We start from the raw sequence: 13507 nt of genomic DNA, 5'->3' as shown, positions 1-13507 counted from the left end.
GACAAGGAGCGGAGAGCTGCAAGGTGGCAGGTGCAGGGTTCGTGGGAGGCTTTAGACATGCCAGGGTGTGAATTTGGGGAGGACCCTGCGGCCCCAAGGAACTAGAAACACGTGTCCCACAGCTGGCCTTCCCACCTTCCTGGTGGGCTTCCTGGGAGCCCCCTGGCCCTGGTCTCCCTCGTCCAGGGAGCTCTAAGGCAGCAGGTATTCGTGAACCTGCCAGGCTGTGGGACAGGTGGAGGATCCCATGGCCCAAGGGCCAGTCAGGGTCACCAATAAGGACAACACAGAGCAACATGGGCAGGCAGGCGAAGGGTGGCATAGCCGGGCCCCACACTAGGGTCATGGTGTGGTCATGCTGGCCACCCAGCCCCCAAAGCAGCCCCTGGACGCCATGTTGAGAAAACCAAGACCCCTCAGAAGCAGCTTGAACACATGACGTCACAACGCATCTCTGTACATGTGCAGGAAACCACCCCCCGACCAGGAGCCCTGAGGCTTCCCATAGACCCCCAACAGGGCCATTCCCTCTGAGGTGGGCCGAGGGCCCGAGGGGAAACAGCTGACCAAGCACTGGCCCCACAGTCTCCCTTCCTCCCTCTTCCCCTCCCAGGAGCTTTCTCGAAAGGCTACCGCACCCGCCGGGGCTGCTGCCACAGCTGAGAGGGCTGTCACAGGGCACCAAGAGAGGACAGGGCTGCCTACGTGGCCTGACACTGCCAGTGGAGCCCGGAGCCCAGGCAGTCCCGGCGGCAGCCAAGAGGAGAAGGCGACACGTGGGGGCCGCCAGCCAGGGCCCCAGCATGTCCCCCCCCCCCCCCCCGACTGCCACCGCCACCGTGCACGGCAAGCCAGGGAGGGCGTCCTCTGCACCGGGTGCCTCCCTCCGGAGTCCCAGGAGCCACACTGGGCGGCACGATCCACTGAGGGCAGAGCCTTTCTTCCCACAGTGTCTACTGGCAGCATCTGCCCGGGGGATGCCCACAGACATGTCAGCAGCGCTGGCCTCAAGGACAAGACGGTACGTGGCTGTGATTTCATCTCTAGCCACAGACACAGGTAACCAAGAGGCCAACGAGCATTTCGGGTCCTTGCCTGGCACCTGCGCTATGAGCCCCCTGCGGCGGGGGAACCCTGGTCTCCCTCTGCCCCCTGCTCGTGCCTCCCGCTGCAGTCTCCCTTTCCCGGCCGTCCCTACTAAAGCACCCGACACGACGCATGTGCCAGGCAAGGGGAAGAGGGGAGTGAGGGCAGACGGGGGTCTCACTTTATGCAAAGTGACCTCATCCACACAGGCTAGTGCTCTCACCCAGGGCTGTCCTGGGATTAAGAATTACCTGGAAAGCTCGTTCAAAACGCAGGCTCTGAGGCCCCCACCCAAACCTGTGGGATCAGAATTTCCAGAAGGGAGGCCTGTAATTTGTGGACGGAACACACACCCCAAGGGATCTCACCTAAGAGGGGCAGGACGAGTGTGGGGCTCCCCAGAGCAAGACTCTCACCTGTGGGCAAGGGCCAGTGCCCCCCTAAGCATCTGAGAAACCTGGTGCCCAGGCCCACTCCCAGCAATGGTAGAGCAACCAGGAGAGTCCACGTGCAGCCAAGGACTGTGAGCGACCAGAAGGCAGGCAGGGCCCACAGCCTCTCACCTTTACACCCCGGACTCGGAACTCAGCCAGGGCTCTGCTCATCTTGGTGGCAGCCGTGGGGTGGTCTTTGCCATGGGCAATGACTTTGACCAGCAGGGAATCATAATGCGGGGAGATGACAGCTCCTTGGAAGGCAGATGCATTATCGAGGCGGATGCCCATGCCCTCTCCGCTCCGGAACACCTGCGGGCAGAAGTCAGGACCTGTGTCGGAAGGGGGAGTCAAGATGTGGCCCCCAGCCCAGGCTGGGCAAGCATGGGTGTGGCAGGGCACTGGGACTGGTACCAGGGCACCACGGGTTAGCCCCAACTCTGGCTTGCGAAGTTCTGCCTCACTCCCGTCAGCAAACCCAGGGGCATACCGACTTCTCTGGGTGCCACAGCCATGGCCTCCTTCTCCCTGAGAGGAGCTGGCAGGGGAAGGGGCAGGAGAGGGTAGGGGGCCGCATGTGCAGTGCTCAGGGGCTGACGCAGAGCCTAGCAGGGCGCAGAGAGGGGCCCCGGGCGGGCAGGGGCCAGATCCCATCGACCTTCCACCTGCCTGCCTGACCAACCCTCGTGCCTTGCAGATTCATCCCACAGGCGTTTGCACCCACTACGTGCCAGGCACTGGGGCGAACAGCTCAAAGAGAGTCCCTGCTCACAGGGGGCTCCCAGCTTGCTGGGCGAGGGAACGGACAAACAAGGAAATACAGACTGTTGACCGGGACGCTGTAGGATAAGAGCCCAGGGACAGAGAGAAGGCAGGCCAAGGAGTTTTTGTTTTAACATATACAGTAAAGTGATGGGGAAGGCCTCAGTGTCCCCCCACCCGCCCCCCCCTCCCCCGTCAGTTTCTCTTCCTCCCAAAAGGGGAGAATGGGAGGGAGAGGGAGAGGCGGCAGAGGACCGGGCAGGCAGACAGGAAATACTCGGAGAGAGGACTGTACGTGAGTTTGCAGGAAAGCTGGTGCGGGCCTGCGTGCCCAGACAGGAAAGCAGGGCAGAGAAGGACGGGTCACAGAGGCAGACTCGTGCACGGGGGATGGAGGTTTCAAATCAACAGACGGAGACAGGGTCCCGGGGGGACAGAGGTTCAGGGTGTCTGGGGTAACCAGTGCACACGAGCACATCCGTGATGGGGACAGGGAGGAGTTTCTGCAGGGTGAGTGGACACCTGGGACAGGGGACCCCCATGAGCACGGGTGAGGAAGGAGTGGGAGGGACAGCCCAGGGGGCTTGGGACACCCATTGCACCATGTTTCCGCTTCTAAGGGACACAGGCCTGTGTTCGATAAAAAGGAACTTAATAAAATATTTAAGGGTGAACACTCAGCTGTGAGCAGGAACCGTCAGCTAAAAATATTCTGTGGTGAACCAGCCTCAGAGGAGTCAGGCCTCGGAGGGGGAGGGGGGAGGCAGCGGCCTGTCACAGGGCTGCCCCTTCCCCACTGAGGGCAGGCAGTCGGGGGCCCGCCCGCTGGGCAGCACTCCAGCCTCAGGGCTCGCCCCCACCTATGGCTTGGATTGCTCCAGAAATGGGACTCCAGTGGCAGTTTCCTGCCTCAAGCCTACCAACACCACAACTTTCCAAGTCCAGAGAGCTCCTTCCCTCCCCACATCGCTGCTTTTTCAGAAGCCCAGGACCCATCTCAAAATCATCCTGGCCTTCTCCCTGGATCCCAGAGCAGAGCCTGGCTTCCTGCACATGTCCTGCTTTCTCGGAGGCTCAGACCAGATGGGGAGGCAGCAGACCAGCAGAGCTGGTGGCAGCGCTGCTGACACGCAGGTTCCAGAAGTATCCTTAGGCAGTGTGAGATAGAGGGCCAGGGAACAGGTGCCCCAGCAGGTCTGAGGGCTCCTGCCCCAAGCAGGCCCAGAGGTTGGGAGTGGGGGCAGGGTGGCGGAAGGGAGGGCTGTCTGTGCTGAGAAAAGAGAGGAGGTACAGGAGATATTCCCGCGGGCGGAGGCACGGCAGGGCCCCCCTCGTCCGCCCACCCAGTCCCTGGCAGCCCCGAGCGAGCCTGCCTCCTCCTTGCCCTGCGCCATCTCCCGACTCCCTCACTCAGCCTTAATGGGCCCCTTGCTCAGCTGGTCCCCACCACTGGGACATCTGGGCCCTGATCCTTTGCGGTGACCCCTGGGTCCTGCCCTGCCAATCACACTCCCTCAGACTGAAGTCAGGACAGAGGCCACCACTCTGTCTCTGGGCTCTTTTAAGAAGCCAAAGTCAAGGGCCTGGCTTTGTTTCTGGGGACCCTACCTTTGGCTCCACACAGCTGGTCTGCCTCCTGTTCACTCACTGGCTCCTTAGTCTGCACTCATGACAGTCCCCGCGGCCCCCAGAATGCTCTCCCTGACTCTTGGACAGCACCTGGTTCCCCTGTGCCCTAAGCCAACCCAAGTGGGGGTCTTCCCTCCTGGCCAGGCCCACAGGAGGGTCTTCTCGTCCAGACTGAGACCAGGCTGTGCTCTATCAGGCGCTGGCGTACCTCGATGCGGCCAGTGTCTGGCTGGAAGCTGCGTGCGGGGTCCTCAGTGGTGACCCGGCACTGAATGGCACAGCCGTTGATCCGGATGTTCTCCTGCCGCAGGCCCAGGTCGGGCAGGCTCCGGCCCTCGGCCACGTGGATCTGGGCATGGACCAGGTCCACACTGCAGGGGGGCAGGGAGGAGGGGAGCGTGAGGCAGGGGATGGACAGGGCGGGGGGGTGGTGCCCACAGCCAGGCCGGCCTCGCCCCACCCCTCCCTGTCCCACCCCTTCACCAGCTGGGGCAATCAGTTCCTCCCAACCAGACCAGCAGCCGCTGCCCACTGCCCACCGCCCACTGCCCACCGGCGGCCCTGTGCAGTCTGAACAAGGAGAAGGTGGCAGCTAGAGAGGGGCGAATGGGAAGATTTGCATCTGCCTGCTCTTGTACTCCCACCAAACAACCCCTCCCCACACTCGGCCCTTTCTCCCTGGGGTCTCTCTGTCCTCCTGCCTTCCCCCAAACCCTCCCCGGTTCAAGCTGGATCTGAAGCCTCGGACGCTGCACCCAGAGCGGCATGTGCTACACCGTGGCGAAGGTGGGGGGCAGTTTGCAAGGGAACAGGGTTGTGAGGGCCAGGCTTGCTGAAGCTGTTGAGAGAGTCCGCGTGGGCAGGTGGGCGGGTGGGCAGGTGCCGGGGTGAGGACACCGCCCTTCCAGGACCAGGGTCGCAGCTGGGCTTAGCTCCAGACCCCGCCCTGAAGGAGACGTTAGTGTACAAAACTCTCCGAATGTGCATGATTTTATAAGCTCAGCCTCACTGACTGCCATGCTCCTAAGGACAGCAACAAATCCAAGAGGAACAGCTGTTTAAAAAAAAAAAAAAAAAAAAAACCTCAAGGTTTTAAATTTATTGTCACTGAAGCTTGTGGTAAGGACAGGCTGGAAACTACACTGGCAGATTTTCCTCAGTGTTTTGTATTTCCTACTAAAGCACTTCATAGTAGTGACGGTGATTACCATGCATCACCACGTCCACACGCCAGGGACTTAAGGCTGGGTGCTCTTTTCAAGCTTGATCTCCACAATGACGCTCTGAGAGTCTGTCATTTCCATCAGAGGAGGAGCCTGAGGGTCAGAGAGGCTGCAGCTCGCCCAAGCTCTATGCGGCCAGTGACCTGGAAGGAACCTGTGCCCTGCTCTGTGTCTGTCTGACACAAAACCTCTACTCCGGGGCAAGCATCGACCCCCACCCTTAACAGACCAGGCTTGCAGCAGGCTCAAGGCTGAGGAGAAGTTTTAGTGGCACAACTGGGCAAAGTCTCAAGGAGCGAGAATCTGAAGCTGGAGCATCCACCTCAGCTCAGGATTTACCTCAAGGGAGCAAGGAGTCTGGGGGCCTCTGAGCACCTGGCTGGGCAAAGGCAGGTGCCCCACAGCATCCTCAATGTCAGGTGGGGTCAGAGGTCAGGGAAGCAACAAACTGTCAGGAAAGTGCCAGGGTGAGATGGACTGGCCCAAAGCCAGGGCTTAACACTTGAAGAGCTCAAAATATGTATCTTGAAACAACGGAATTGTTTATAAAATGGGCAGATTTTTAAAATGTCCATACTCATTGCTTGTGGGAATACAAACTGAGACAAGCAATCTGGAAGGCTGATTAGGCTTTGCTCAGGTAACCACACTGAAAATGTTTATCCCCAGACCTCTTCACAGGGGAAGGGAAAGACTCAGGTGCAAAGAACATTAACTGACTACCCTTATAAGCCACAAAACCCAGAGATGACATCTAGTAACAGAGGGCTATGTATATAAGTTATGATACACACATATCTAAAGTATTACAAAGAATACTGACCTGGAGAGTGCTTTCAACAATATTAAAAGTAGAAGAGGGGGGCCTGGGGGACTCAGTCGGTTGAGCATCCGTCCGACTCTTGATTTTGGCTCGGGTCATGATCTCACGGTTTGTGGGATCGAGCCCCACGTCGGGCTCTGCACTGATAGTGCAGAGCCTGCTTGGGTCTCTCTTTCTCCCTCTCTCTGCCCCTCTCCTGATCACACATTCTCTGTCTCTCAAAATAAATAAATAAACTTAAAAAAAATTTTTTTAAATAAAAATAAAAGTAGAATAGAAATTCTGCCCAAAGCATCTCAGTTGTGTCTAACTATTTATATACTAAAATACATACAGATGGAACAAAACCACGAGATGTAGCGTGGGCACAGGTGATGCCATGCTGGGCCGGCCACTTGCTTGACCTGAGTCCCCAGCTCTTCACCTGAAACCCAGAGCTTCCTCCAGCCCACCCGTGGCCTGAGCCTCCTCACATCCCAGTTCTGGGGAGGCGGGGGGGGGTAGTTTTCCATATTTTTTTTATTTGCTCCTCAATTCTTACGATAAGCATGTAGTACTTTTTTTTTTCCTTAATGTTTATTTATTTTTGAGAGAGCGAGTGGAGGAGGGGCAGAGAGAGAGGGAGACAGAGGATCCAAAGCGGGCTCTGAGCCGACAGCAAAGGGCCCAGTGCAGGGCTCGAACTCCCACACTGTGAGATCATGACCGGAGCCGAAGTCGAACGCTTAACCGGCTGAGCCCCCGCCGGCGCCCCAGCATACAGTGCTCGCTAGTAATATTTTTTGCAAAGAGTAAGTGCCTAGATCGCCAGCTGCTCTCTACCACAGTGGACAGTGAGCTGAGCTCCCCAGCAGCCGCCTGCTGTGGATTTTGTAGGAAACCCAGGGGCCGCGGCCCCACTCCCCCCTGCCCCACTCACTCAGTGATCTCCTCGGTGACGGTGTGCTCCACCTGCAGGCGGGAGTTGACCTCGATGAAGTAGTGTTTGCCGTGCTTGTCCACCAGGAACTCCACGGTGCCCGCATTCTCGTAGCCCACCTGTGGAGTGGCCGCGTCAGCAGGGCCCGACCGACGGGGGCCTGCCGGCCACCCCGGCTCAGACGGAGCCACCGGGCTGGTTCCGAAAGAGCAGACTGAGGCGGACCCCGCCCCAAGAGACGGCGGGCAGCCCACCAGCCCTGCCGCCCCTCCCCCCCCCCCCCAAACCCTGGGTGAGCACCGCCAACCCAGGGCCCGGACCCCTGCCCGGATGTCTCCCCAGGGCTCCGCCGAGCCTCTGCCAGCTTCGGCCGGCTTGTCTGGGCGAGACATCAGAGGCACCACCGGATCCAGAATCAATCAGTGCCCTCTCCCCGGCGGACAGGCCCCGCCACGCGTAGCCCGGCCTGTGCAGGGCCTTCTCGTTCTTAAAGGGTTTTCAGAAAGTTCCCCTCTGCTCTACTCGTCCCCACCTCTGGCCACAACCCAAAGAGATGCCACCCGAGACAACCAACAGTGAAGATTCTAATGCAAAATTCAACCCTCATTCAACCGGTCTCTCTCTGGTCCTCCCAGAACCCCATAGTAGACTTCAGTCAGTTCCCTCAAACCTATTATACCATGATACATGGCCTGAGCCGATAAATTAGACCCAACTCCAGGTAAGATTACTCCTCATACGAAGTAACCCAAATGACAGCTCTAAATTAGATCCTAATCAATGCCTCATATTAACTGTGGCTGAAGCCTCTCTGTAGAGCACCAACCCTGTCTTTCAGCTGGGGAAGGCTCTGGAATCATCTGCCTCCTGAGAGGTCTGAGGGAGCACTACTCTGAGAGGGAAAGCAGGACCAAGGCCCGCCGGGGTGCTGGGGAAGGCAGGTGTGAGAAGATGCTCCCACTTGGCCCTGGGAAGGGGAGGCGGAAGTGGGGGCGGGATGCCTGGACTCTGGGGGCGGGAGGGGGCAGAACAACAGACAGCAGGACCCCTGCTAAGGCCTGGCCCGGGTGGGTGCTCTCCCGGGCAGGCCTAGCGGGGCAGGTCACTGCTGGGGGAGCCGCCTCCATGACCCCGTAGAGCAAAGATTAGCAGAAGGAGGATCTGAGAATTCCATGGGTGGCAACAAATGTGATGCAGGGGATGGTCAAGAATGAATGGAAGAAATGCCTTAATAATGCTTCTTAATCCTAACAGAAACCACTGGATCTCATGCCTTTTGTTCCAGGGGTTAGTTGGTGCCACGCAGAAGCTCGATTTGTGCAGAGGGTGTGGCCAGTGGCCTCTTTTCCTCCTTCTTCTCAGCCTTTCTGGACTCTAGGCTTGGCCTCTGGGCCCGGGCCTGACACCTCTGCTCTCACACAGGGAGGACCCCGAGGATGCTACGTCAGCCCTTTCTCCTCCAAGATGGTCCTCCCCCCTCCCTCCCAGAGCCAGTCACTCTGGACCTCCTAGCTCCCTGGCAGACTGTCCACATCTGGACAGCGACCACTGGCCATGAGGCCTAAGCCAGCAGCAGCTCAGAGGGAGCCTATAGGAACAGGCTCCTTGTCTCCACGTGGGAGACTGTTCCTGAAGGCCCCCGCCTTTCACCTGCTTAGCAAGTTTGACAGAGTCACTGGTGAGTCGGGTCCGAAGCTGGGGGTCCAGGTGGGCAGCAGGAGCAATCTCAACCACTTTCTGGTGCCGCCGCTGGATGGAACAGTCTCGCTCGTACAGGTGCAAAATGTTCCCGTACTGGTCTCCTGCGGTGAAAGGTAAACCGGCCTCAGCCTCTCCAGGGACCAAAACACTTCGTGAACACCCCCAGCCCCCACACAACTACCGCGGCCAATCAACGCTTGCTCCCAGCGGTAGGGGGCAGCCGGGAAGGAAACCGCCACGGCCAAGGCCTGAGCCCTTCCTGGGGAAGGGTCTTCCGGAGGGACAGCTCCTGGAGGCCAGCCGTCGTGAGCCCAGAAAGCTCAGGCCTGCTCCACTCCTGCCTTGTGCTGTGGCCCCACAAATGCCCCCACTCACCCAGGATCTGCACCTCGATGTGGCGTGGCTTCTCGATGAACTTCTCCACAAACAGTGCGCCATTCCCAAAGGCAGCCAGAGCCTCCGAGTAGGCCCGGTTGTAGTTTTCCTCCAGCTCCTAAGAGGGCAGGCAAGGCGAGCAGACATGGGGCCCTGAAGCCCTGTCTCACCTTCTGCAGGACCACCCCCTTCTCAGAACCCCAGGGTCTGCTCTATGGGTGGCCTCACGGCCTGGCGGAGCTCCCTGCTCTGCTCCCGGCCCTGGGCTTCTGCTCACCTCATAGCTGTGCACGACCCTCATGCCACGTCCCCCGCCCCCATAGGCGGCCTTGAAGATAATGGGGAAGCCGTAGGTGTTGGAGAACTCATGGGCCTCGTGCAGGGAGGTGATGGGGGCGTCTGTGCCAGGGACCACGGGAACACCTGTTGGAAGACAGGCATGCGGGTCCTCCCTGCCCAAACCCGCCAGCCCCCTCCTCGGACAGCCCCTCTTGAGGAGCCGTACGGCCCCCAGTGGCTCATCCGCCATATGCACCTGCACTGATAGCGATGGCCCGGGCCTCCACCTTATCTCCCATCTTGCGGACGACCTCAGGGCTCGGCCCAATGAACCGAACCCCGGCATCCTGGCAGGCCTGGGCGAAGTCCGCGCGCTCTGACAGGAACCCGTAGCCAGGGTGCACCGCGTCCACATTGTTTTCCTGGGGGCAGGAGGGATCAGAGGAATGAGGCATCTCTCAGATTCCTTCACACAAGCCCGGACCAAACCCTGTGGCTCCCATACCTGCCCCCGCCTCACTCGTTCCATTCACTCGTTCATTCACCCATTCACCCGTTCACAGCACTTACTGTGGGCTGGCTTGGGGCCCGGGCCCAGTGTGGGGAAGGCACGGGGTCCAGGCCCAGCCCGGCTTACCTTGGCCACCTTGATGATGTCTGGGATGTGCAGATAGGCCTGCACCGGGGCGAGGCCGCGGCCGATGAGGTAGGCTTCATCTGCTTTCTGCCGGTGCATCTGGCCTGTGTCCTGCTCTGAGTAGACAGCCACGGTGCGGATGCCCAGCTCCGTGCAGGCCCGGAACACGCGGATGGCGATCTCACCTTGGAGGAAAGGGGCAACAGGCCAAGACGTTAGATTCCTGGGTCCTTACAGAAGCAGAGGCAGGCGGGGAGCTGGTGTACAGGGCAAGGGCAGAAGAGGGACGCTAAGGCTGTGCTGGGCTCCTCTCACTGGGCCCAAGGGCACTCACCTCTGTTGGCCACCATGACCTTCTTGATGGGCTTGTACTCCAGGCGCCGGACGTGTGGGGAGGCAGCAGGGGCAGTGGAGGCTCGGCGGATCCCCAGGAGCCTCAGGCCCCCACGGATGGTTCGGAACTTCAGCATCTGGAAGTCAAGAGCCGGGATGGAGCAGCCTCAGCACAGAGGGTCTCCCTAGGAAGAGTAAGCGTCCCATCCCAGCCCTGCGGCGGCCCCACACAAAAGCCAGCACCCTCTCCCTCCTCAGTTCCCGGCCAAGCCCAACACTCCCTGGGGGGCTGACTGGCTGTAGGGCAGGGCGCGAAGTCAAGCCCAAACAGAACCCAGCCCACCCTAGTGCCCTGACAACTTTCATAACACTACAAGCTCTCAAAGCAATCCTGGCAGTGAACCAGAGGCCCTGCGTTCCCTCGCTGTGCATATCGTCAGAGTCCCCTTCGGTGCCCTCTGCGGGGCCCGGCAGCCCGGGTTTGAGAACCTCCCACACTACGCTGACCCCCGTGTCCCTCCCTCAGGGTTCCGCCTGGCCAGGCAATGAGGGTGACGACAGATCTCCCAAGGAGCCCCCCTGCACCAGTGCTGTCTCAGGAAGCCATCCAAGCCTCCACTCAGACTTCAGAAGTGCAGACTTCTTCAAATGGTGGCAGAAACCTCCTCTTCTAGAGGCCACTTAAAGTGCAGCGATCTTCAGCTATTACCGTGCTATCTCCCCCTCACAGATCCACCAGCAGCCCGATCCTCTGAGATCTGCCTCAGATAACCCCCCCCCCCCCCCGGGAGGGAAGCTCTTTCCCGGCAGAGCTTCACGAACCCACCGCCTTGGCCATCGACAACATACACGCCAGAGAGCAGGCCTGAGGTACAAATCTCGCCTCGTCCTGGGCACCGAATGCCTGCTCTGCTCACGGCCACATGCGGATCTGCAGCTGGGACAAGGCCCCGTAGAAAGAGCCCAAACCACCACACGGGGTCAAGCCGAGAAGAGGCAAAACGCTCCTTTAGGACAAGTGTGGCAACAGAGCAGTAAACAGAAGCGGTTAATAAACCCTTAGCAGTTTCACCTCAGGAGAAAACACAGACAGAAGAGAATAGTGAGGTGGCACTTTGCCTATTAGAGTAGCAACAGTGTTGTGCAATAATCAGGTTCAGCACTGGTAAGGCCTATGGGAGACAGATCTGCAGGTGAGGTCTGGAGATCAGGGCAGTTTCTCTGGAAAGCTCCCTGGAAACCCTACCAGGAGCCTTTGAAATATTTACACCCCTTGGCCCAGTCGTTACCATTCTAGGAATCCAACCCAAGGAAATATTCTAAAATGGGAACCAAGATGGGTGCAGAAGGATGCTCAAAACAGTATTATTTACAGTAGCAAATAATTAGAAACCACTTATGGATCCAACAGGAAGACATCTATACAAACAGACATTATGTAGCCATTAAAAATGAGTGTTTCAGGGCACCTGAGTGGCTCAGTGGGCTAAGCGTCTGACTTCGTCTCAGGTCATGATCTCATGGTTCGTGAGTTCGGGCCCCGCATCGGGCTCTGGCCTGACAGCTCAGAGTCTGGAGCCTGCTTCAGATTCTGTGTCTCCCTCTCTCTCCACCCTTCCTCTACTTACGTGCACGCGCTCTCTCTCTCTCTCTCTCTCAAAAATAAACATTAAAAAAAAAATGAGTGCACAGCTCTGGTGACATAGGAAATGCTTATGCTAGAATGTGATGCTACAGAAATTTGAAAGGTAAAAATATGATTTCATGAAGCTTTTTTTTTTTTAGGCAAGGAAATCAACTGGAAGGAGCTCTGTCAGCACATCACTCACTCCTATGTTCTAGAATTGGCTCAGTGTTGGGTTTTTTCCTTCCTTGTGTTTCTCCAGTCTATACTTTCTCCACCAGAGATGTATTATTTACAATTAGAGGCGCAATGAAGACATACAGGAGAGAGAGAGAGAAGATCTTTGCAGAAAAAAAGCTAAGCAGAGCACCTGAACCGTCTCCCCGAGGGAGACAGAGAACTCCGCTATGTCCTGTGAGACAAGCTGCCAGTGAACGAGGCTGGGCCCTCTCCCCACAGCACAGTGGGGCCACCTCACCTTCCGCACCTATTGCCCGGAAGAACCGGCTATGGGTCTTCCTCACCTGTCTACAGGTGAGCAGCCTCACAGCAGGTGACACTGGCCCCAACAGTCACAAACCTCCAGAAGTTTCCAGGGAGGCCCAATCTTTTCTCCCACCTGGGTGGGTTTGCTCCTACCATGTAGGAACTTACCCACTGCCTCGTGTTAAATGCCCCCTCACACTGCCCTCTCCCTTTTCCAGAGACAGAAAGGGATCCCTGGAGGCTAGGTGGACAGTGGGTGCCAGCGCCTCCCAGCTCACAGTGACGACACAGGGAGCCTGAAAAACCCCCAGGCCTCGGTGGCCATTGCACACACATTCTCATGTTGGATCCTCACAGATGCTGCAGCCAGGCCTTCCCTGGCAGTTCTACGTTAACATATGCAGAGCCGGGATCTAGGTGGGAGCCTCCAGATGCCCCTGAAGCCATGTCCAAGCAGATCAGGCCCTGGGGTGCAGGAGAGAGCCAGGCAGAAGCTCACAGAGAGGAAAGGTCAGGGCCTTCTTGCCAAAGCCAGAGCAAGGGAGAAAGAGGAGTAGAGAGCAGCCCCGTCTAGCTGCTGGCGGCCCAGTGTTCAAGCCTGGAGTCCACAGGCCTGGGACTGCCCCCCCCCGTAGGGTCCCCACAAGCCGTGAGATCTGGACAATCAAGGCCTCATTTCATCATCTCTGAAACCGGGCACCCCCACTCCCAACCTCGACAGGTCGTCCTGGGGATCGCTGAGTCCGGCGGTAAATGCTGGGCCACGATCACCATCTTCCCACCATCCTTTCTTCCCACAAGAGCACGGGGACAAGAAGGAACCGTCTCCATGCAGCCCCACACAACCCACGCTCCTGAGCCCCCTCCACAGCACCAGGCCCACCGCCCCAGGGCACCTGGCCCATGCGCAGTTAGACCCGCACTCAGGGGGTCGCAGTGGGCCCTCCCCACAGCACTCACTCTGCACCAGCCAGGGGCCCACAGCTGCTTCTGCCCAGGGAGGCCACGGGCCAGTGGCTGCTCCGCCTGAGGTCACTGGCCCTGGCATACACAGTGCTCAGGCACCAGGGTGCTGGAAGCCTAGGTGGTGGCCAAGACTGAAAGCAGGGCAAGGGACGCCCACGGTGGCTGTGGGGCCCAAGGCAAAGGGAGGCAGGGAGGTTGGGTCATGCAGGCAGTAGGTGATTCACAGCCTC

The 13507-nt window shown here is 58.7% G+C and overlaps 1 protein-coding gene across 6 annotated transcripts in view; it reads right to left on the bottom strand.

The window, feature by feature from the left end:
• PC (pyruvate carboxylase) overlaps positions 1-13507 on the bottom strand; it is a 100962-nt gene that overhangs the window by 13068 nt on the left and 74387 nt on the right. For all 6 annotated transcript variants that reach the window (XM_060607354.3, XM_060607355.3, XM_060607356.3 and 3 more), the window contains 9 exons: positions 10203-10338; positions 9869-10053; positions 9488-9653; positions 9230-9375; positions 8953-9070; positions 8527-8678; positions 6877-6995; positions 4120-4282; positions 1650-1832 (listed from right to left, as the gene is read on the bottom strand). In XM_060607354.3, coding sequence (XP_060463337.3) covers positions 1650-1832; positions 4120-4282; positions 6877-6995; positions 8527-8678; positions 8953-9070; positions 9230-9375; positions 9488-9653; positions 9869-10053; positions 10203-10338 — 1368 coding nt within the window. The remainder of the gene's footprint in view (positions 1-1649; positions 1833-4119; positions 4283-6876; positions 6996-8526; positions 8679-8952; positions 9071-9229; positions 9376-9487; positions 9654-9868; positions 10054-10202; positions 10339-13507) is intronic.

This window comes from Panthera onca, chromosome D1, assembly GCF_046562875.1.
Source record: "Panthera onca isolate mPanOnc1 chromosome D1, mPanOnc1 haplotype 2, whole genome shotgun sequence".
Classification (NCBI taxonomy): Eukaryota; Metazoa; Chordata; class Mammalia; order Carnivora; family Felidae; genus Panthera; species Panthera onca.
Note: the sequence above shows the minus strand (reverse complement) of the source record. Positions and strands in the feature narration are given on the sequence as shown.